The 23,098-nt window shown below is 43.5% G+C and overlaps 1 protein-coding gene across 2 annotated transcripts; it reads right to left on the bottom strand.

The window, feature by feature from the left end:
- Nucleotides 1–385: 385 nt before the first annotated feature.
- Nucleotides 386–21,282, bottom strand: ZNF202 (zinc finger protein 202). 2 transcript variants are annotated; one of them, XM_021706539.1, is made up of 9 exons: nt 21,144–21,274; nt 20,043–20,158; nt 19,731–19,847; nt 9,742–10,240; nt 8,719–8,929; nt 8,250–8,338; nt 4,750–4,879; nt 3,825–3,944; nt 386–3,005 (listed from the first exon to the last, which is right to left on the bottom strand). In XM_021706539.1, the coding sequence occupies exons 4-9, from the start codon at nt 10,141–10,143 to the stop codon at nt 2,011–2,013; spliced, it is 1,947 nt and encodes a 648-aa protein (XP_021562214.1). In that variant the 5' UTR covers nt 10,144–10,240; nt 19,731–19,847; nt 20,043–20,158; nt 21,144–21,274; the 3' UTR covers nt 386–2,010. The 2 variants fall into 2 exon arrangements, with proteins under 2 accessions (XP_021562214.1, XP_008071379.1); XM_008073188.2 differs by lacking the exons at nt 19,731–19,847; nt 20,043–20,158 and having other exon boundaries at nt 21,144–21,282.
- Between the last annotated feature and the right edge of the window lie 1,816 nt (nt 21,283–23,098).

Genomic DNA, 23,098 nt, shown 5'->3' with positions numbered 1-23,098 from the left:
AGTAATGCAAATGAATCAGAGAATAAATGGTCAATTTGTTGTCATCTCCAGTATTTTATCAACTTCTGTAAATGGTTTAAGTATGAGCTAGAAGAAATCATTTTTTTGAGGTTGTGCTATTTTATCCAGCCCAAATTGTGCTTAGACCTTTGCCATTATGGTTGAGAAATACCTGCATATTAGGATAGTGTCATGGGCTTGGAGCGTACCTCAGTGTCCATATATTCCACTTGTGGCTCTGCTAAATTGTAACTAATTTCCCTACTCACATGGAAGAATGCTCTGTACTCCCAGATCATTTATACAAAATGACCTCCGAAGCATCAGGACCTTGAAGTCCTGGAAATGGAATGGGTAAGATGGAAAGTCCCAGAAACCAGGGAACTTGGCTGCAAATGTTACCTTTATTTATTTCATATGTGTATGTTTCCAGAAGGAAAATGGTTGACTGGTATTAAAACCAAACCAGTCCATCAGAATATCACTGACCAAAATAAGAATTTCCTTGTTGGGCCATTAGGCTTGGAGTCTTAACTCCCTCCATATTCCTCTGGTGTACACTGGCCCATAATGGATTGTGAAATAGAGCAGGAGAAACCAGGCACAGAAGACGGTCTCCCTCTCATGCTTTAACCCCATACCCTGTGCTACATTTATGAAAAATGTCTCCCCAGTCCTTGCCACTTCCACAGTCGGAGCAGGTGAGGTTCATAATTATTCAGCCTCATCTGCATGGAAACTTTAACAGGCAACTGAGATCCTTGGGCCATCATATTATTTAGTTCTTAGTTACATGAAAATAAAATCACATAAGAAAAAGCAAACAACACAAATACATGAAAGACATTTACTCCTGGTAAATTCCTCAGGGTCCCAGGTGCTGGGGTTCATAATTTTCCATGATGTTAGAAAACTGAGGCAGGGAAGGTTGGTGAATAGATGTCAGGAGAATGGTCTTGCCAACTTTTTCTTACTTTTCCATAGTTTGATCTTAGAACTTCTCCAGTTTTCTTCATGTAAATGAAATGGCCCAGGTAATCATGATGAATTGTTATAGTGTCTTTGTAAGCTGACACTGTTCCAAAATCCCCATTCATACCACCCATATGAAGGGGGTGTGGAGAAGGGGCGAGCCTGTGCATATGTGGGAATGTAAATGACTTCATTGACTTAATTATGCTTTACTGAATCCTTCAACACCCAAAAACTACATCTCATTTGTAGTAGAAGTGCCAGGGGCAAAACCAAGAGACTGGTTGAACAGTGAGAAGGGTAAAGACATGAGTATTTTAAAAAGGAAACAAAAACAAAACCCACAAGAAAAGAGGCTTCTGACTAGGCCCTTCTTTCTAGCAGTGTTTGGCACCTGATATCATTTTGACATTGGGGGAGGGAGCAGCTTGACAAGGTCCATATGAAGCAGCCTTGAGGTTTTTGCCCACTTCTCCCATTTCCCCCAGCATCAAAGGAAAGTGCATGGTAAGAAGTGAATCAGACAGCGAGGGATTTTCACAGTTATCCTGTGAATGTGTGGCAAAGCCATTAAGATGCAAACCTCCTGTCTTGAGTTCAGAGCTGTGTGCTTTAAGATTTGAGCCCAGTAAGGACAGAATCCTTCAGGCTGGTCCCTTACCAAACCTAAGGGGCTGTCCTTGGCCACGTTCAACTTGAAGCTGTTAAGCAGTCTTTAGGATATGTAACAGCCCATTTTTGGACAATACTGTAACCATAACCTCTTAAGTCTTCTAATTCTCCTACTTCACACCCACGAGGTAGAGGCAGGAGCACTCCAGTGAAGGAGAAGCTGCATTCAGGTTGTACTTTGGACAAAACATCTCCTCAAGGCGTAGAAGGCTGAGAAGTTCTGTCTGGGTTTTTATGTAGTTGTGGGAAGAGGTGATGTAAGCTCTGGGCAGGTCAGAAAACTCCCTAGAAAATGTCTTCCCAGGCTGACCAGAGGGATTTTCTTCTCTCTCACCTCCCTCAGGTGAGATCTAACAGCAGACCTCCTCACATGGAGGTCTTTTCTGAGTGGGTCCGCTGATGTCTGATTAAATGATATCCTCTGCTGAAGCTTTTTCCACAGGTAGGGCATGTGAACGGTTTCTCACCAGTGTGTGTTCTCTGATGCCTGACAAGGTGGTCCCTCCGACTGAAGCTTTTCCCACATTCGTTGCATCGGCAGGGCCTCACAGAGGCATGTCCTCTCAGGTGCTTGGCAAATGCTGCGCTCTGGTTGAAGCACCGCCCACACTCGTTGCAGAGATAGAGTTCCTCAGCTGCATGCGTCTTCCGGTGTGCCAGGTACCGCCTGTGGTCACTGAAGTCCTCTCCACATTCTCCACACAAGTAGGGTGTGTTTCCAAGATGGATTCTTTGGTGTGTTGTTAGTACAGATTTCTGGCTGAAGCTTTTGCCACAAATAGTACAGAAGAAAGGTTTTTCTCCTGTATGTGTCCTTTGATGCCTGACAAGATCTGAAGTCCAGCGGAAGTGTTTTCCACAATCGTCACATCTATAGGGTTTCTCAACAGATGGAGTTCTCTGAGTTTGGATTAGAGGGGAGGTCTCACCTAAGTTCTTCCGGTTTAGGGGATATTTGTAAGTGTTTATCTTATGAACTTTTTGGTGCCTGGCAAGATGTGAGCTCCGTGTGTAACTTTTTCCACATTCCATACATTTATAAGGTTTCTCTCCTGTGTGAGTTCTCAGGTGTCTGACAAGGTGGGAATTACAAGTGAAGCTTTTTCCACACACAGAACAGTCATGATGTCGCCCTAACAGGGGGAGGACAGGCATGGTTTCCTGAAGGTTCACACAACTATTCTCTTGAGAAATATTTGTACCAAATGTTCTTTCATTAAGTCTAACTGGATTATCCTCAAAGACTATTTCCCAGTCTGGAGTTCGGTGAATTTCTGGATCACCCAGAACAGACCTATGCATATCCTCTAAACTTAGATCTTCCTGCTCAAGACATTCTTCTTCATCTTCACTCCTGTCTCCTGTAGAAAAGGTAAGAGGAAGGGAAATTAATAGTGGCAAAAATTTCTTCTACACAACAGGGAAATTTTAAAAAGGGTTTTGGGAGGGCAGGACCTTCTAGAGAAAAGCTTGTATTTCATAACCATAGAGGTTGGGAAAGAAGGAAATAACCAGTCAATGGAATGCTTGTCCTTAGCCAGGCACTTTCTCATATGTTAAGCTATCAACAAGCCTTAGTTTGAACAAATATCATAATACTCATTTTACAAATGTACAGACTGAGGATGAAGGGTTTAAGTGAACTGCATAGTTTGTTTTATTTTTCTTTCACCATTTTGCGTTACATAGCCTTCAAACAATAATGGGAGGGATAAAAGAGGAAAATGGCCAGGTGCTATGGCTCATGCTTGTAATTCCAACACTTTGAAAGGCAGAGACAAGAGAATTGCCTGAGCCTAGAATTTTGAGACCAGCAACTTGGTGAGACCCTATCTCTACAATAAATAAAAAAATTAGCTGGGCATGATAGTGTCTCCCTATAGCCCCGGTTTCTTGGAAGGCTGAGGAAGGATCACCTGAGCCCAGCAGGTTGAAGCTGCAATAGCCATGGGTGTGCCGCTGCACTTCAGCCTGGGTAACTGAGTGAGACTCTGACTCAAAAAGAGTTTAACGGGAGGAAAATGACAGAAGAATTTGCCTTTCAGAGGGAGATTGCAGTACTGGCTGACATGTCAGAAGAACCAAGGGGCAGGGAGGCTCTAGAGAGAGAGAGAGAAAGAAGCACTGCCTAGAGGAACTACTGGCCCAGGCTGGGTAAGACCCCTTTTCTCAATCCTCACCTGTATAGGTAAAACTCAGGATTTCTGGATCTTGAGTTTCTTGAGGCTCTTGGATATCTGGGACCCAAGGCTCTTCCTCTCTAACTTGGGAGATCTCATCAGGTCTGGGGATTGGAAATGCTGCTCAAGAGAGGGAAAACAGGACATCAAGATCTTTTCTGCTTGGTCAGTTGCAGAGCAAATACACAGACAGCTTAGTTGATCTTTGGTCTCTTTTAGGCATGAGCACCTTTACCAAGTACTGCATATCTCTTGCCTTTCTGTTGCTTTTCCCTGAAGCACGGTAATTATACTGCTGTAGACCTTATCCTCTTTTCCCATATTCAAAGAAGTAGATATCTCTAACTCTTATTGCTTGTTTGTTTTAAAACTCGTATGCTTACCTCAAATATTTCTATACAAAACATATAGTATTATAAATTTATTTTCTTATTTTCTCTTTTCTTTAATTTGGAAGGATACTACCTTCTTCAGGTAATTTCTCAAATTAGTTGGTAGGGTAGGAATAAAAGAAGTCCAGCATATTAACTAAAACTCTCCAAATGGCTGGGCTCGGTAGCTCAGCCTATAATCTCAGCACTTTGGGAGGCCGAGGTGTGTGAATTACCTGAGTAAGTGGGTTCAAGACCAACCTGGGCAACTTGGCGAGACCTTGTCTCTACAATAAATAAAAAAAAATTAGCTGGGTGTGGTCGCACGCGCCTGTAGTTCTGACTACTTGGAAGGCTGAGGCGGAAGGATAGCCAGAGCCTAGCAGGTTGACACTGGGGTGGCTGTGAGTGTGCCACTGCACTCCAGCCTGGGTGACAAAGTGAGAGACTCCAGCTCAAAAAACAAAAACAAAAAAATAACAAAAAACTCTTCAAATTTCCAGCAGCAAAAAGATCTCTGCTCAGAACACTCGAGAACACTTGAAATTCCTTACACAGAGAGACCACGATTCCACAGTCTTCTTCCAAGACATACTCTCCATAGAACTCTTTCTGTGTCGGATCCAGATCACTCCACTGGTCCTGGGAGAAGCATACAGCCACATCCTTGAAAGTTACCAGTCCCTGAAACAACACAAAGATTTAATCAAAACGTGATGCTTCAGGTAGCCTCATATATTGCTTCCAGATGGAGGTTATACATAGCAGAATCCATTCAGAAGACAAAAGAAACTTGAATGGGTTATTTGAAATCAAGGAAGCTATATGTCTCCTCTCACTGTTTCCTGACTTTTGCGGTAGTCCCGCCCCCTCCAACTCCCCTGCTTTCCCTCAGGATCACCTCATGTTCTTCTTTAAGGTACTGTTTAAACTTCAAGCCAATCTACAGATTTAATGCAATACCCATTAAACTACCAACATCAGCCAGGTGTGGTGGCTCACGCCTGTAATCCCAGCACTTTGGGAGGTTGATGTGAGAGGATTGCTTGATCCCATGGGTTTGAGACCAGTCTGGGCAATTTGGCAAGACTTTGTCTCTGCAATAAATAAAAAAACTAGCTGGGTGTGGAAATGCACGCCTGTAGTTCCAACTACTTGGGAAGCTGAGGCAGAAGGATCACCTGAGCCCAGAAAGCTGAGGCTACAGTGGCCATGAGTGTGCCACTGCACTCCAGCCTGGGTGACAAAGTGAAACTCTGACTCAAAAAAAAAACAAACCAAAAACAAAGCAAAAAACTACCAACATTATTCTCCTCAGACCTAGAAATGACAATACAGAAATTCATATGGAAACATAAATGACCACAAATAGTCAAAATAATTCTCAGCAAAAAAAAAAACAACAAAAAAACAAAACAAGGTGGGAGGTATCACCCTTCCAGACTTTAAGCTTTATTATAAGGCTACAATAATCAAAACAGCCTGGTATTTGTACACGAACAAGTATATAGACCAATGGCACAAGATAGAGATTCTAGAAGCAAAATCTCAATTTCTCAACCAACTTTGATGAAGCCTCCACTAACAACTGCTGGGGAGAGGAGAACTTATTCAGTAAATGGTACTGGGAAAACTGGTTGACCACAAGCAGAAGATTAAAACAAGACCCCTACCTATCACCATAAACAAAAATCAACTCTAAGTGGATCAATGATCTAAACGTAAAACCTCAACCTATAAGAACCTTAGAAAATGCAGGAGACAACCTTATGGAAGTTGGAATTGGCAACCAATTCCTGATCAAAACCCCAAATCCCTGGCCATAAGAGATAAGATAGATAAGTGGCACCTCATCAAACTGAAAAGCTTCTGCAAAGCAAAAGAAACCATAAATAGAGAGGGAGCCAGCCCATAGATTGGGAAAAAATATTTGCCAACTGTATATCTAACAAAGATCTAACATCTAAGATCTACAAGGAACTCAAATGTGCTAAAAAGAAAAAAACAAACAGCCCTATTACAAAGTGGCAAAACAAGCTGGGTTCAGTGGCTCAGCCTGTAATCCCAGCACTTTGGGAGGCTGAGGTGAGTGAACTGCCTGAGTTCGTGGGTTCGAGACCCGCCTGGGCAACTTGGCGAGACCTCATCTCTACAATAAATAAAAAAAAATAAGCGGGCATGGTAGCGCGTGCCTGTACTTCTACTTGGAAGGCTGAGGGGGAAGGATCGCCAGAGCCCAGCAGGTCGAGGCTGTGGTGGCCGGGAGCGGCCACTGCACTCCAGTTTGAGTGACGGAATGAGACTCCAACTCAAAACAACAACAACAACAACAACAACAAAAGTGGCAAAACATATGATTAGATACTTCTCAAAAGAAGACATATGAGCAGCCAACAGATACATGAAAAAATGCTCAGTCTCACTAGTCATCAAAGAAGTGCAAATTAAAACTACACTAAGATACCACCTAACTCCACTTAGAATGGCCATCATCAATAACAAAAAACAACAGACGATGGAGAGGATGCAGGGAAAAGGGAACACTTCTACACTGTTGGTGGGAGCATAAACTAGTACAACCTCTGTGGAAAACAGTGTGGCTGTTCCTAAAAGATCTATAAGTTGACCTTCTATATGACCCAGCGATCTGCCTTCTGGGAATATACTCAGAGGAACTCAAATCACTCTATGAAAAAGATACCTGCACATCCATGTTTATTGCAGCATTATTCACAATAGCAAAAACATGGAACCAATCATGCTGCCCATAGAAAGTAGACTGGATTTTAAAAAAATGTGGTATATATACATGATGGAATATTATGTAGCCATAAAGAAGGACAAAATTATGAACTTCACAGCAACTTGGATGGACTTAAGAGTCTATAATACTGAGTCATCTATCACAGAAACAAAGAACTGAGAACCACATGTTCTCACTCATAAGCTATCCCTGGACAATTATCATAATACTGTAAGAAAGAGATTGGCAGTAGTGGGAAACTGCTGGGGGTTGGGGGAAGTATACTTCATCAACAAGGGTACTTGATCTTAAACCAGGCAAAGTGGAGACCAAAGTGAGGCCCAAACTTTACCTGTATAATCATCATTTGTATATCTAATCCTGAATGGTACCCCACATCCTTAAAATATAAAAGAAAGAAATTCAAGGTCTTAAAAGTCACCATTCAACTCCCTAGTTGATGCTTTAATGCTATCGATATTTCTGCAAAAATTTATCTTTCCTGAAAACTCCCTAACTCTAAATATCTTTATAATTTACATAGTGTACAGCAAAAACTGGGTGTTTTCCTCAGCTAGACTACAGTTTAGAACCACAGTATTTTATTCTTTTTCCCTCTAATCATATAGCTTAGTTTTCGGGGCTTTGAACATGGCAAATACTTCATATATGCCGTAACAGTACAGTCAGTCATTTTTACAAATGACTATTAAGTTTATTCCTTAAAAAAACCCCAAAACAGGGCTGGTGTGGTAGCTAACACCTGTAATTCCAGGCCCTTTTGGAGGCTGAGGTGGAAGGACCGTTTGAGGCCAGGAGTTTAAGACCAGCTTGGGCAACAGAACAGACCCTGCCTCTATAAAAAATGAAAAAATTATGCAGTTGTGGTAGTGCACTCCCATAGCTCTAGCTACTCAGGAGGCTGGTCGATCACCAGAGGTCAGGAGTTTGAGGTTACAATGGGCTATGACTCTGCCACTGCACTGTAGCTAGGATGACAGGAAGACCCTGTCTCAAAACAAACAAACCAAAAGCAAACACACAAAAACCCCCACCCCTCATTTAACAACTTCAAAGCTGTACTGGATTATTAAAAAGAATCCCATTTCATTAGTTCTTCTGGCTAATGGTAAATAAAGAGCCGCTGGAGCCTGCAGATCTCACAGAGACTATTTTAATTTATCTCATTATTTCCTCCCCTTCTAGGCACCTGCAGAACTGTGGCATCCTGTTTGACCTGTTTAACATATGACTAGTGTCCAGTAGTTCATCAAACAAATTCTCTGTGGTACAGAGGGAACTAGGGTGCACCTGTGATAGAGCAGTAAGAAGGGCAACCATCTCTGAGTCTCCAGAGCTCCTCTCTGCAGGAAGGTCTGGGTCCTGGAGCACTGGGAGCTCTAAGAAGAAAAGAAGACAAAGATCAGCAATATGCTATACAGCCCAATACCTGGCAAAAAGCTTAGCATCCCCCATCATCTCTGGTAGGAAGGTGGCCCTAACCTCCCTATTATGGGACTCAAGGATCTGCCCTAAGGGCAGCTTAAGTCATCCCATTCTCACCACCTAGAAGACTATTGGAATGCTAGAACAGGCAAGAATATCATGATCTAAGCGTGGTCCTGTATATTGGAGTTGCTAGCAGGTCCTGCCTCCTCGATGTCCTGGATTCTGTGACCTCATCCCTTCACAGTCTACCCAGCCTCCTTGGTATAGGACAAACACCCCCCTCCCCACCCATACTCTGCCACAATCCCCCCTTTCTGCTGAGGCTTCCCACCGCTCTCCTGCAGGGGCTGGAACTCCTCTTCCTGGTGTGGGCTCTGCTCTGCTGGTGCCCCCAGATCAGGGCTCTGTGTGGTTTCCTCATGGGACTGCTCAAGGAGCGAGGTCTGCGCAGGATCCTGCAGCTCACTAGGTGATTCGGGCTCTGTTCCTAGATGCACTGTCTCCTCTGACAGGACTTCCTGGCCGTGAACATGGACAGTCACCTGGGAATAATTCCAACCTCCAGTCACCATGGAGTCAGGAGGAAGTTTTTGGTTGTCATCAGGGCTTATTTTAGGAGAAGCTGCCTAGAGAAAAACTCCCAGAGGGGCCCAGATGAGGAAACTCCAATTTCACTGGGCATGCAAAGAGGAGCTGAAGGCTATCCTTACCAAGACAATGCAGGGGACACGCAGGAATTGCATGGCTTCCTTGCTTCCCCTGACCCTGGCCGCCATCACCCAGAGCTCTGAGGCACCCATCCTCCTCACTTCTACCTATCCTGGCTGCAGCTCTCCTTGCTGCCTGCTTCCCTAGCTTACCACCCTGGAGGGAGGATCTGTGACTGAGGGTCTATGAGAACCTCTGAGGAAGTCACAAAATTCTCCTCTCTGGGAGCCCAAAGTTCAACATCCAAAGAAAGGAAACCAAAGCCATGACCCTTGAGGGGCACTGAGGCCCCTCAGATGGTCCTAGGCAGGTGTTCCCAAAACCAGAAAGTCATACTCATACACACACACACACACACACACACACACACCAAAGCCATGACCCTTGAGGGGCACTGAGGCCCCTCAGATGGTCCTAGGCAGGTGTTCCAAAAACCAGAAAGTCATACACACACATACACATACACACATACACATACACACACACACACATACACCCTGACCCATGGGGCAACCCAAGGGCAGAGATTATTATTTTAAAGAATAATTCATGAAGATCCTGGTTCCTGTAAACCCTCCCCTCAAATCCAGTCTTCCAGCAAATTGTCCCCCTCCACATCACACAGATCAGGACTCCCCCTCCTCACCCACCGCCTTGGTCTCCTGGGTTGTTTCTGCAAACCCTCCACCAGCGTCACTGCCTCCTCGCCACTTTCTGGCCGTTGGCCCCGCACCCAGCTCTGCAGTTCTCCAGGCAAGACGGTAAGGAATTGTTCCAGCACAAGCAGGTCTAGGATCTGCTCCTTTGTCCGCCTCTCTGGCCTTAGCCACTGGTGACACAGTTCTCGGAGCCTGATGAGAGCTTCTCGAGGGCTTGCTGCTTCCTGGTAGCGGAAGCATCGGAAGTTCTGGTGGGAGGTCTCCAGCACAGGGTCATCCCTCTGCAAGACAGACTCTGGCCTACAGGTGAAATCATCTTCCAGTTTCACCATCAGAATTCCCTCTTCTTCCCAAAGATCCTGGTCCTCTGGTTCCAAGGCTGTAGCCATTTCCTGGCTCTGTAGTGGTCTCACACCATCTAGAGACCACGCTGTCGTTATCCCCTAGTCTCAGCCTGGACACCTTGAGGAATTTCTCCCAAGGAACCTGGGGTAGAGAATTAAAGACAAACAATAATATAAGCATGAAATTATATACGAGGATAACAGTTCTGAGTTCGATCATCATCATCTACACATAATACTTCTTCAGATGATTAAATCCCCTTTCCCCCAATCTCAATGACCATATCTTGTCAACAGATCTAGCTGAGAATGGATAATCCAAGACGGAAGGTAGGGTCCTTAGCCCTCTTCCTAGGCAAGGTTCATACTCAGTAGGAAAACACTGCATTCCTGCTTCGTGAATATTGCCAATTCCATGAAGTAGGAATTTTCCTCTTCTTCTTCCTCCCTACAGACTGCTTGAGTTTGGGCCCTCATCACCTCCTTCCTAGCTACTACTATAATTCCTTACCAGGATCCCAGCAGTACTCAACTATGAGCGAAGCGCAACAGAATTACCTGCGGAGCTTTTGCAAAACACAGCATCACACATCATTCTTTGGACATTCTGATTCAGTCAATTCAGGCAACTGTATCTTTGGAAATGCTACATGTGGTTCTAATGTGCATCCATGGTTGAGAAACACCAACCATGAGAGAGGCATGTAAGGGTGAGCATCCTGGAGTCAGACTGCCTGGGTTTGAATCCTGGCTCTATTGTTTTCTAAGTATTCCCACAGTGGGACCACGTGTAAGTTCTTAATTATTTTTTAATTGCAGTTTCCCTGTCTACAGAATGGAGATGACAGTAGCCATCTAACAGATTCACTATGAGGATTAAATGTATTACTATCTTGAAAGTGTTTAGAAGAATGATGGCTCCCAATGTTAATTGTTATCTTTCTAAATCACAGTTCCAACTATATTACTCAATACTTAAAAACAATATCTTAGTTATTTAGTAGGATCAGTTCCAAAATCCTGGGAATGGCACATGAAGCTCTTTACCATCAGCCCCCAATGTATTTTTCAAGCCTCACAGCCTCCCTTTTTCTGTAGTGCCTAGCTATAATGAATGCATTGCTGATCTCTCTACAAAGTGCCTTTTTGGTCTCTATGTTTTTTTGAAGGCTGTTCCTTCCGCATAGAATACTCTCCATCCTCTTCCCCTTCCTCCTTCAATGCTGCACAGTGTGTTACTATTTCTTTTTAGCAGGTTCTGTCTTCTTCATTCCCATGATTTGCAGGTTAGGGCCTTATCTGTTCTCTAGTGGGTTATTAGAACAGCCTCTAAATGTGAACTGTCTGCCTGCAGATGGTTAATTTCAAGTTACCATTCATGGTATCACCAGAGTGAGCTCTCTTGGCAAGTCTAGTTGTGTCCTTTTCTTATTTAAGAACCCTCAGGAACTCCTCTCTGTCTTGTTAAGTGAACTACAAGCTTTTAAGTATTATTATATATTAGGCTGACCTTCATCTTATTTCCTTTGCCCTCCTCTCCAATCCCTTCCGACACACAGTTGTGTGCATATGCGTGTGCATGGAAAGCACATAAGAGTTCATCCTCTTCAGCTTTTGAAAATGCTGTTCCTTCTGATTCATTATCCTTGGTTAGGTCAAGCTTTACTTATCTTTCAAGACATAGCTCAGACTTCATGTCTTCTGAGATGTTTTCTTTGATCTCATTCCCCTTACCCTTAGACATGGTTAGAAATCACCTAAGCGCTTCCTTTCATAGCAACCTAAGCACATTTCTATCATAGTATCTGCCTCATTGCACAGACATTGTTTATCTTTCCTGAGAAACTTCTTGAAGTCAGGGACAGTTTTCCATCAATCTCCAATACCTATAATAAAGTGTACAATAAATTCATTCAAAATGAATAAACCTCCACTCAGGTTTTCTTCCTACTGTAATAAGAAGAACCAACTTTTCCTCCATTATGCTTCTACTATTTTTTTTTGTTCACCAACTCTTGTTAATTCCACCTTCTAAAAAGTGTCCTCCAAACCCATCCATCTCTTCATCTTCACTGCTACTCCCCTGGTTGACTCACAAAAAGTTATTAATAGGACCTTTAAAAAAAGAAAAGATAATATTTTCAGCCCCAAAACAGGTACTGGCATGTTGAATGAATGACTTAGTTCAACTTTCACAGCTAGCCTTCTTGGTTTTGTCCCCCTCCAGCCAGCGACCACACACATCCTTCTTTTCTCAGTCTTTTTGTACTGTATTACAATTGCCTCACATCCACCTTCAAGGTTATCAACCCACTTTAAACAGCTATTATAATCTATCAAATGAGTTTATGGTCAATATGCCCTCAAGTGATTTTTGTCCTACAAGGCTATGGGGAGTCTAGCCTACTTCCTTATACCTTTCCTGGGCCAGTAGGCAGACTTCATGGAAGAGATAGCTATTCAAGGCCTCAGGTTTGCAGGTTGCTCAGTTCCATAATCTCCGTGCCCCATCAGCTCCCAAATCCTATCTCCTAGTTGGAGTACTGGTATTAAAACCCTAAACCAACCAGGCATGGTGGCACATGCCTGTAATCCTAGCATTTTGGGAGGCTGAGGTGGGAGGATTGCTTGAGGCCAGGAGTTGGAGACCAGGCTGGACAAAATAGTGAGACCTCATCTCAACACACACATACATGCAAAATAATAATAATGATAATAATAATAAAACACTAAACCCTAGAAACCTTATTTTGGTTTGTAATCTCCTTGGGCCATGGTGAAGTCAGTTTATATTTACTCTTCCCACTTTTACTTCTCTTTCTGGAACTGATATTGGGACAAAAAGGGAGGGACAGCATGGGCAGGTAGGTGCAGGCATTTAATAATGGGCAGGAGGCCCATCCACGTTAGTCTCACCTGTGATACTTCGAGTAGGTCTGAGAGGTGAACTTCCTACCTACAAAATCTGCCAGTGGCTTCACATAGACCTTAGAATGAAATTTAATCTCCTTAAAACTTGATACCCAAAGCTCTTCAAGACCTGGCTTTGCCTACCTCTTTTCTCCCATGATTGCTATTCCTGTTGAAAGCCACTGCTTGAATTACTGTTCTGTCTTCCTCTTCTTCTAGGCTCTCACAGGGCCTTCCTGATGTTGTTCATTCCATCTGAAATACCCTTTTCCACTCCTTCTCCCCTCTACTCATCCTTCAGATCTGTCTTCCCAGGATAACTTCCTAGATGATGGATGTGTCCATAGGAATCCGAACTTCCCCATATCACAGCATATGCATCTCTTTTGTATCATAAAAGTTGTTCATCTTGCTGTTGAACTCACTGAACTGTAAAGCTCCAAGGGCAGAGACATGGACATGTATCATCCACCTCGAGGCCTGGCACACAACAGTTATTCACTTCTTATTTGATGAATGCAGAGAACACTTACTACATTTTTAAAAAGTCTGCTTATGAAAGGATAGATACCATGTCATATTAGTTCATGTTCGTTCATTTATCCAGTAAATTACATGCTGGATAAACGAATAGATAGGGAAAAACATTCATTGTTTGGATTGGGAGTCAAACAGAATACTTTTGGTGGTTCTCAAAGTAACGGAACTACAATTTATCAGAGTATATCTTTAGGATCCCCTGGGGATAATCCAAATGTAAGTCACAAAAACTGGGCATTTGAAAAAATTCATTTTTCTTTGAGAATTTGAATCAACTTTATTCATTTTTTTTTTTAAGAGTTGGAGTCTCTGTTGCCCAGGCTAGAGGGCAGTGGCACACTCATGGCCATCGCAGATTCGACCTGCTGGGCTCAGGTGATCCTTTCGCCTCAACCTTCCAAGTAGCTGGAACTACAGGCATGTGCTACCATGCCTGGCTAGTTTTTGTGATTTATTGTAGAGACGAGGTCTCCCCTAGTTGCCCAGGCTGGTCTCGAACTCCCGAGCTCAGGCAATCCTCTTGCTTTGGCCTCCCAAAGTGCTGGGATCACAGACTTGAACCACCGCGCCTGGTCTGAATCAACTTTAGTAAGCAGAAGACATTAAATCATTTAATGCAACTAAATTCTGATTATTCATTCCAACAAAGCTTCAACCTCCCCAACTCCTACTCCTGCAAAGCAGGAGAGAGAATACAGAATTAACACATAGGATCTTTGGTTTAATAAAAGGATCTGTTATCTTTCTTATTTTTTGAGTTGGAGTCTCAATCTGTCACCCAGGCTGGAGTGCAGTGGCATGCTCATGGCCACTGCTGCCTCAACCTGCTGGGCTCAGGCAATCCTTCCACCTCAGTCTTCCAAGTAGTTGGAACTACATGCATGTGTTACCACACTCAGCTAATTTTTATTTATTGTAGCAATTAGGTCTCAACAAGCTGCTGACGCTGGTCTCAAACCCCTGAGCTCAGGCAACCCTTTGGCCTCGGCCTTCCAAAGTACCTGAATTACAAGTGTGAGCCACTGTACCTGGCTAGGATCTCCGTTATCTTAAAGGTCAATGTCTACCGAAGTAAACAAGGAACCTTACAGTTTTCATGCAGTACTAGTTATAAGAGATTCCAGTCTATAGACCCTATAATATATGCATTGACAGAATAGTTCCTGCTTAGAGGGCTTTGCTCTCCAAAGAAAAAAGAAAAGTGCCACATAAAACCTGCTGTTTTAAAATGCCCTCCAGAAAGCACAAATTGAGATTTCTTTTCTTTCTTTCTTTCTTTTTTTTTTTGTAGAGATGGGGCTTCACTGTGTTGCCCTGACTGGTTTTGAACTACTGGACTGAAGCATTCCTCCTACCTTGGCCTCCCAAAGAGCCAGGATTACAGGCCTGAGCCACCACCCAGCCTACAAATTGAGATTTCTGTTCCTTAGTTTGCATTTATTTTGGCAGCCTAGATAAGATTAAGGAAAAGAGATCAGCAACAGTGGGAATGAAGGAGGGACAGGAGTCCTTGGTGGTGTAAGAGATGGGAAGGAACAGGAGGGACAGGAGTGCTGTGCAGGGGACCAAACCAGATACACAAGAATGTATACTCCAGTCTCAGACCCCGGAAGTAACTAAATTTACCTTAAGGGTTTTGTGAGATCACAACATACACAAGAACCCTTGCTAAAGGGTAAAGACCTCTGCAGATAACCACTCTCCTAACTTACTAAATTATCTGAAATGTGAGAGCTCTATAAACTAAAACGTGCTGCATAAACGTCAAGTATTAATATTAGAGACAGGACATGGATGTTCTGTTTTTATTCTATAATTCAAGGGATATGCTATACTACAAGTCTGCCTTGCAGTCTGCTGATCTTGCTATTCTAACGCCTTCCTTCAATAGACATTGTGGAATCCTTGGAAGGATTCCACAGCGAGACAAAAAATGAACAACAAAACACTATAGAGAGAATATGAAACCAGGTCGGGAAATGTACGAGACTTGCTTCCAGAAGATACTAAAACACTGGCTGCAGAGATGCTTCACAAGCCTCCCATGGTAGGCCCCATGACCTAGTCTCTTGAGTGTGTGTCTGTCTCTAGGATGCTTGGGGCAGGATTGGGGAGGAGTAGCGGAGAAGGCAAGATCTTTCTCAATCCTCAGCTCAGCTGTTTCTGCCCCTTATCTAAGATGTCATATGCCAGTGAAGGCCCAAACTCAACTCTCTTGACAAGAACAGAAAACCACAGATAATAAATAAATACCTAGTTCTCTACCTTAAAATGCTACTAGCTGCGGTGATCTTTCCGGACCCTAAATGACAAGGTTTGTAGTTATACATTGCCTACCTAAAGGAGAGATGATGGTCTATTTACTGGCAATCAATCTTCAGAAGAAAATAGTTATTAGATTCAAATTATTATACTTAGCAGAAATGTATAACCCTTCCAGTCCTCATTCTTATCTTTTACTTTAATGTAGGCACACAATCTGGAAATCTGAATACAACTGCTTGCTGGGGTAACTAGGGCTTTTCAACAGTTCCTCTCACTGTTCTAGAACAGAAATCAACTAATTACTGTTAACTGTTTTTCCAATACTGCAGTTGTTCTTTAAAATGGAAGATTGTCCCAGAATGATCCTTCCACTGGAAAGATTCTCTCTCTTATTATTTTAATTGTCCTATAAACAAACATTTATCAATTCTTTCCATGTAATAGTTTGGAGCCCTGGGTTTGAAGCCCTGCCCTCATTTATTAGCCATGTGACATTAATTCCCAAAGCCTAAGTCTCATCCTCAATAGATGGCTACTACTACCCACCTGACATGGTTGTTCTGAAGAGCAAATGAAGTAACCTACAGAAATTCCTAAGCATAGTGTCTGGCACATGGTAGATGCTCAATATATTTTATTCTTTTCCCAACTAGCTGTTTCACATCCTTTTGGGAAGAAGATTTCAATCATAAGCAAGCAGTCCTTTATTTCATCATAATTAAAAAAAAAATTAGAATGTATAAGGAAAATCTTGACCTATTTACTGCTATATCAAAAGTAAAGTGCTAAAACAATAAAAAACAAACAAACAAAAGCACAGGCCTTGCTTTGTTCTTATAAAGTAAGATTAAATGAAAAGTATTAGAACACAGATGGGATGGAACCTTAAAGAGAGGTTTTCCTAACAAATACCATATCAGCAATGCTTCTACTTACCAATATTCAAGTCCTCTCTCCTCCCTGTAACTGGCAGAAGGCAATTTGAGGCAAACCCAGTCAGTGTACCCAAAAAGTCCTAGAAAAACTTAACCTGGATGGCAAAAGAAATGAAAGGGAATGCTTTCATTTCAAAAGTCATCCCCTGACTTTTGGCCTTCTAACATGATGATCAGCATGCTTCAACCATGCTTGAAAATGATTTAATTAAAATATTTTTGCCACCTAAGTTTTTTTTTCCTTCATAAAAGTAATATTTGAGTAGCAAGGGGGGGGAGCTTGAAGTCTATTACAAAAGGTTCTGAAGAAACTGAATAAGGTATGCAGAAAGGAATGACAGGACAAAAGCAATGAAAAGAGAGAGGCCACATAAGTCGCGGGTAATACAGGGAAGTCAGAGGCTAAGACAAAAGTATCTTCTGCCTTGAATGCTGTAGAATTTGTGGCTAGCATCAAGGTATAAGGTGGGTGTAAATATGTCATTGAGAGTAACTGTGAACACAAAAATGGAAAAAAATCATGACAATTCACTTTATTCTAAAAGGTTTCTGTAGTTATACACAGCAAGACTAGGAGGTATGTTAGACAGTAGATAGCTCTGCCTTCGGAGCAGATGACCTGTATTTTGCCCCCTGTGCTACATCTTAAAGATGTGTCATCTTAAACAAGTCACATCAACTCATCTTGAAAACTGGGATGCTTCTTTACCTGAAGAGACAGAGCTGGACCATCTTATTGATGGTGATGAGGGGCTTTGAGAGGATCTAGATATATGGCTTCTTTGTTGAGTATTTGGGCTTACTGTATAAGCCTAGCATGTAGAGAGGGACTTCCTCAGGGTTGAGAAGAGCTAGAGGCCAAATACAGATTTTAAGAGGTCAGAATTACATACCTGGTCATCACAGTGATAATGGTTAACCTCCAACACAACACTAGGTTTTTTAACCCTAAGGACTATTCCTAGGAGCAGTTATCAGTATAAATAAAGCAGGTCAATCTATATGCCTCTGCTTAAAGCAGAGCATCACAAACTAATCTGAAGTAGGAAGAGGGGACATTAAACCTGACACCTCTCCTGAATGAGAGCAAAGGCTCTCATCTGGCAGCCAGAGTTAACCTAGATGTATTCAATTCCTATAATGAACATGGTCAATGCCAGTTAAGGGAACCATCACTTAAAAAGAAATAACAAGGTAACATATATTATAAAGAGCCTGAACTGAGGTGTTGATATGGTTAATTCTTAACAGTAGTCAAATTAAAAGTCATTAACTCTACTTTTAGCTTTGTAATTAACATACACTGTTATGTCTAGATGACTTCCTTCTAGTTTTCCCCAAAGCTCCCTTGCATGTGATGAAATGACAAAAGATGGGACCCCTGCCTATTGAACGAGAGCAAATTTGTGAAGAGGAATCTGAGGAGTACGAGGTTTCTACTGAAGACTAAATCATGAGCCAAAGGTGAAGTAATCCCAGAAGTCATTCTTGCTATGGGCATGTTTTAGTGTCTGTCTCCCCACTGTGAGCCCTGCCCTCAAGTGCATAGAACCCCCTACTCATTTTTATACTCCCAGTGCCTACCACTTTGTCAAAAACTTGGTAGAAAAGGTGCTTAATATGTGTGTGCTACATTTAATTAAATGATTTCTCTTCCCCAAACTTGGACACAGAAGCACTAAAAATTCAGAAATCAGTGGATGCCAGGGCTTCTGAGTAAAAAACCATTCATAAGGATAGCTGTAGGAATCTGGCATTAGTATTTATTCCAATCTCTTGGGGAAATCAGGTGGCACAAGTCATATCCTGCTTTATTTTGTAGCATAAGAACAGTGGAGAAAAACTTCAAAGGGGAGGAGGGCAGAGGATACAGTTCATTCAACCTACAAATACTGAGCATCAATTGTGTCCCTCACTATTCAAGGTGATAGGCAGAGAAAGATGAAAAAAGCATAGGCTCTGACCTTGAGAAATTTAGCAAGTAGTTAAGTAGAAATAGCAGAACTTTTTTTTTTTTTTGAGTTGGAGTCTCACTCTGTCGCCCAGACTAGAGTGCAGTGGCCGCTCCCGGCCATGCAGCCTCGACCTGCTGGTTTCCGGCGATCCTTCCGCCTCAGCCTTCCAAGTAGCTGGAACTACAGGCACGCGCTACCACGCCCGGCTAATTTTTTTGATTTATTGTAGAGATGAGGTCTCGCCTGCCCAGGCGGGTCTCAAACCCGCGGACTCAGGCAATCCACTCACCTCAGCCTCCCAAAGGCACGGGATTACAGGCTGAGCCACCGAGCCGGGCGAAATAGCAGAACTTTAACAACACTAGAATTCACAGCAGAAACCTGGAATATGGGTGTAATCTGTAAGATCAAAATGGAAACCCCTCTCTAGAAAATTAAATGGGAAAAAACTCATCAATATCTCATCTTAAATCTGGCACAAAATAATACAGCATTGGTTTTTTTTTTTAGTTGAATTTTACAAATAAAAGTGCTCAGATCTAAGTGGGTTAAATTACCCACAAAAGATCACATTACTGGTTTCCAGCACAGAAGTACACAAACACAAGTCTTCTAATCCCCAACCCACTGTAATGTGTATGTCACATTTGCCTATAGTTTGACAAAAGGCAGTTCTCAAAGTGAGGAACCCTGATTGGTGGTACCAGCACCTGAGACTTGTTAAAAATATAAATTCTCAAGTCACAGCCCAGACGGATTATCTGAAACTCTTAGGGTTGGGTCCCAGTATTGTGTTTAACAAGCTCCTCAGGTACTTAAGATGATAAGTTTCAGAACTACTCCCTAATGCAAAGAAAGTAAATCTGAGACTCACACAGAAAAGAGCCAACTTTTCCAGTGTTGGCCAAAGTAAAGAAGGGTTTTGCTGGTAAGGTAAGAGGACAGCAAAAGCAGGAAATCTTAGAACTGTTCCATGTTCTATCTCTGTGCCAAATTAACTGAGGAAAAATGTTTTAAACCTGTAAACCTCATCTTTATAATCTGTAATACCCGAGTCTTTTACATTGCAATAAACCATTCTGCGTCCTTGAAATGATTCTCTACTGCAACAGAGTATAGTACGTAGAGTACAAAAGGAGTAAAGCTGGGGAAGGGGGAAAACTGTGAATCCCAGTTGTTAGGTCCTAGAGGGAAAATTCCTGTCCTCCCTCCAACCCTGCCCACTCTCTTCTGCTAGACAGTAATAGCAGAAAGTTATTCAAGACAAACGGCCACAAACCCTTACTACTCCATGTTCACACACTTCCCACCACCAAGTCTCCCATGGCTATCCCACAACCTTTTTGAAGTAGCTTTCTGGACCTACGCCCATGGGGCAGCTTGGAAGAAAAGTTGTGAGGGACGAGGGACTTTGGCATCCTTGTGGCTTCTGAGTGTAGCTGCCCTGGGTGTCACCTGCAGAGCATGCACAGAGCAAAAGCAATAGTTCTGAGTCTAGCCTCTAAGCTGAGTGCCTGGATGTAGCAAAGATCCCTAGGACCAAGGTGGTTCAACAAGAAGGGCTGGGCCTAACAGTCTCCCCTTTGGGAGGCCGGTACAGATTCCAATGCAGACAGGGTTATCGAAGCGAGATGAGAACATCCATTGCTCAGAAAAATAAAAACTGAGCTGACACCTTTCTGAGAGAACACTGCATATCCATGACATACAAACGAACAAACTTTTAGTCAAGACAGAAAAGAAGCAGGTACACTCCTGCTGAGGGTGATGGTGGTGTTGAGAAGAGGTGCCAAAACCGGCTGTTGAGGGGTGGGGGTTGGAAAGTTTTAAGTGGAGACAGCAGCTACTGGCTAGAGGGGAAGCTCGGGGGCTGCTACAGGGCCAGCTGAGAAGCGTCAGGACAGATGGTCTCCAAGGCCTGGTATGATCACAGGTGATAAAATCACGGGCGAGTATATCTGCGTGTGTTGGGGGGCGGTCGGTAGTGGAAGGAGATGGGGCTCGCAGGATAGAGAGCCTGCGGGAGGATTCCTGAGCAATCTCAGAGATGGGTGAGGAAAGGTTGCGGGAAATAAAGGAGCCTCGGCCACTTCTCTAACCCTCAGTTCCGGGGGCCGATTGGCGCGGAATCAATAGGAGGTACGAGGTACTGACTAATTGCGTTTCTGCAGGCCCCAAGAGGGGCGGAGGGCGGTGGCTAGCAAGAGAAGGAAGCCCGGAGAGCCATCCGCATCCCTGTAGGTGCTGGCTTGGCTACCAGCAAACACCGAAGCCACACGTCTCGGCCCCCTCAAGACACCGCCGCCACCCCTTCCCCAGGACAGAGCGATTTCCCCAGGCTCTGGGGGGCGGGGTCTCCGGTCCCTCCCCCTCCTCCCCGCCCTGCCCGGCTCTGTCCGAACCGATCCGGCCCGGCCCGGCCCAGTCCCCCAGCACTCACGGCTCCGACAGCTCCAGCGGCTCCTCCCCTGCCCCAGCTTCTCCCCCACCCACTCCCGGCCGAAACAGCACCGCCGGATCCGAGCCGCGCTGGGCCTAGCGGATCGGAACACGTGGGGGCCTTTTTTGCGCCCGGAACCGGAAGCGGTCGCTGGCCCCGCCTCCTCGCCGCGCTGGAGCCTTTCTAGGCAGTGGGAGGTTTGATCCTCTCCATCGGCCCTACGTGGGTTGCGGTTCTGGGTGTTCTCTGAGAACCCGATGCGCAGTAGCCTTGGACCTGACCGCTTCCGTCCACCCACCACCCTTCTCTAGTCAACGAGTTAACACCCGGCCCTCAGTTTACGCGCATACCTTCTGCAGGGGTTTTCTTTTCTTCTTCTTTTTGCTCTTTTGTGTGTTTGTATTGATTTGGATACTATTACGTGTTTTTTTTCTTGCTTTTTAAATTTTACTTGCTCGTCCGTTGAAGCATAGCGGAAAGAGCCGCCTTGCATTTGAATGCTGGCTCTTGCGTTCACCATCAGCAGCAGGGCCTTGGACGATTCTCTCCACCTCTCTGAACCTCAGTGTGCATCTTGTAAAATGGGCATAATAATACCGTTGCTTTGAGGACTAAGTAATATATTTTATATGAACAGGAACATACTAGAAGCTCAAAAAGAGGACAGTTATGGTATCATTGTTCTCTTTTTTCTATCAAGTGTTTCTTCGTATTTCTTTACCTTCAGACTTTCCCTGATCTTATTTGTTCATTTTATCGGTTTGGTGACATTTCTGCCCATGCTGGACATTTTCCTTTGCTTTCTGTCCCTTTTTACCCTGTAAATCACCACTGTCCCCGTGCCACGCGCCACTTCATTTTCATGGGACACATTGCTGGGATCAGTTTTGAACCCAAGGTATGAATTGCTTTTGGTGGAGGGAGAGTGTGTAGTCAAAAACAACAAGTAGAATATATATAAACATATAAAAAGATTAATTATACAAAATTGGCTCACATGATTATAGAAGTTAATTAAATCCCATAATCTCTGCAAATTGGAGAACAAGGAAGTTTAGTGGTGTAATTCAATTTGAGGCTGAAGGCCTAAGAAATGGAAAGGGTTTGAGTTAGGGTGCCGGTATAAGTCCTGGAATCTGAAGGCCAGAGGACCAGGAGCTCTGATGTCAGAAGGCAGGAGGCGATGATGTCCCAGCACAAGAAGAGAGAGAATGAATTTGCTCTTCTGCATTTTTATTGTTTGGGCCCTCAGTGGATTGGATGATGTCTGTCCAAATTGGTGAGAGAGCCTTACTCACTCTACTGATTCAAACACCAGCCTCTTCCAGCAACACCCTCACAGACAAACCTAGAAATAATGCTTTCACAGACATATCTAGAAATAATGCCTTACCAGTTAGTTGAGCATCCCTTAGCCTAGTCATGTTGACACATTAAATTAACTGCCACAAAGAGGAGTATACAGTTCATGAAGGCCTATTGTTTACCAGATGTTTATCTCTATATTTTATTTATTTTTTGAGTTGGAGTCTCACTCCTTCGCCCAGGCTGGAGTGCAGTGGCACACATGCTCACGGCCAACCCAGCGTCGACCTGCTGGGCTCCGGTGATCCTTCCGCTTCAGCCTTCCAGGTAGCTGGAACTTCAGGCGTGTGCAACTATGCCTGGCTATTTTTAAATTTTATTTTATTGTAGAGATGAAGTCTCACCAAGTGCCCAGGCTGGTCTCGAACCCGCGGACTCAGGCAATCCACTTGCCTCCGCCTCCCAAAGTGCTTGGATTACAGGCTGAGCCACCATCTCTATAAATCTCATTCAATATGTTTAAATATTAATATTAAGTGCATAAATAATACACAGATATGTTCTTCTAAGCATTTAAAACATTATGGTATAGCTGGGCTCGGTGGCTCAGCCTGTAATCCCGTGCCTTTGGGAGGCTGAGGTGCGTGGAT

The sequence above is a fragment of the Carlito syrichta genome, unplaced genomic scaffold, assembly GCF_000164805.1.
Source record: "Carlito syrichta isolate Samal-C Ts95f unplaced genomic scaffold, Tarsius_syrichta-2.0.1 Scaffold315753, whole genome shotgun sequence".
NCBI classification, from domain to species: domain Eukaryota; kingdom Metazoa; phylum Chordata; class Mammalia; order Primates; family Tarsiidae; genus Carlito; species Carlito syrichta.
The sequence above is the reverse complement of the archived record's forward strand: the minus strand, read 5'-3'. Positions and strand labels throughout refer to the sequence as shown.

Excerpts from the sequence above, each read along its gene's own strand:
- ZNF202 (XM_008073188.2), bottom strand. The coding sequence starts at position 10,143 with ATGGCTACAGCCTTGGAACCAGAGGACCAGGATCTTTGGGAAGAAGAG. Across the intron at positions 8,930-9,741 it reads CCAGGAGACCAAGGCGGTGG|GTGACTGTCCATGTTCACGG; the intron begins GTGAGGAGGGGG and ends AATTATTCCCAG. Across the intron at positions 4,880-8,249 it reads TTCTTACTGCTCTATCACAG|GGACTGGTAACTTTCAAGGA; the intron begins GTGCACCCTAGT and ends GTGTTGTTTCAG.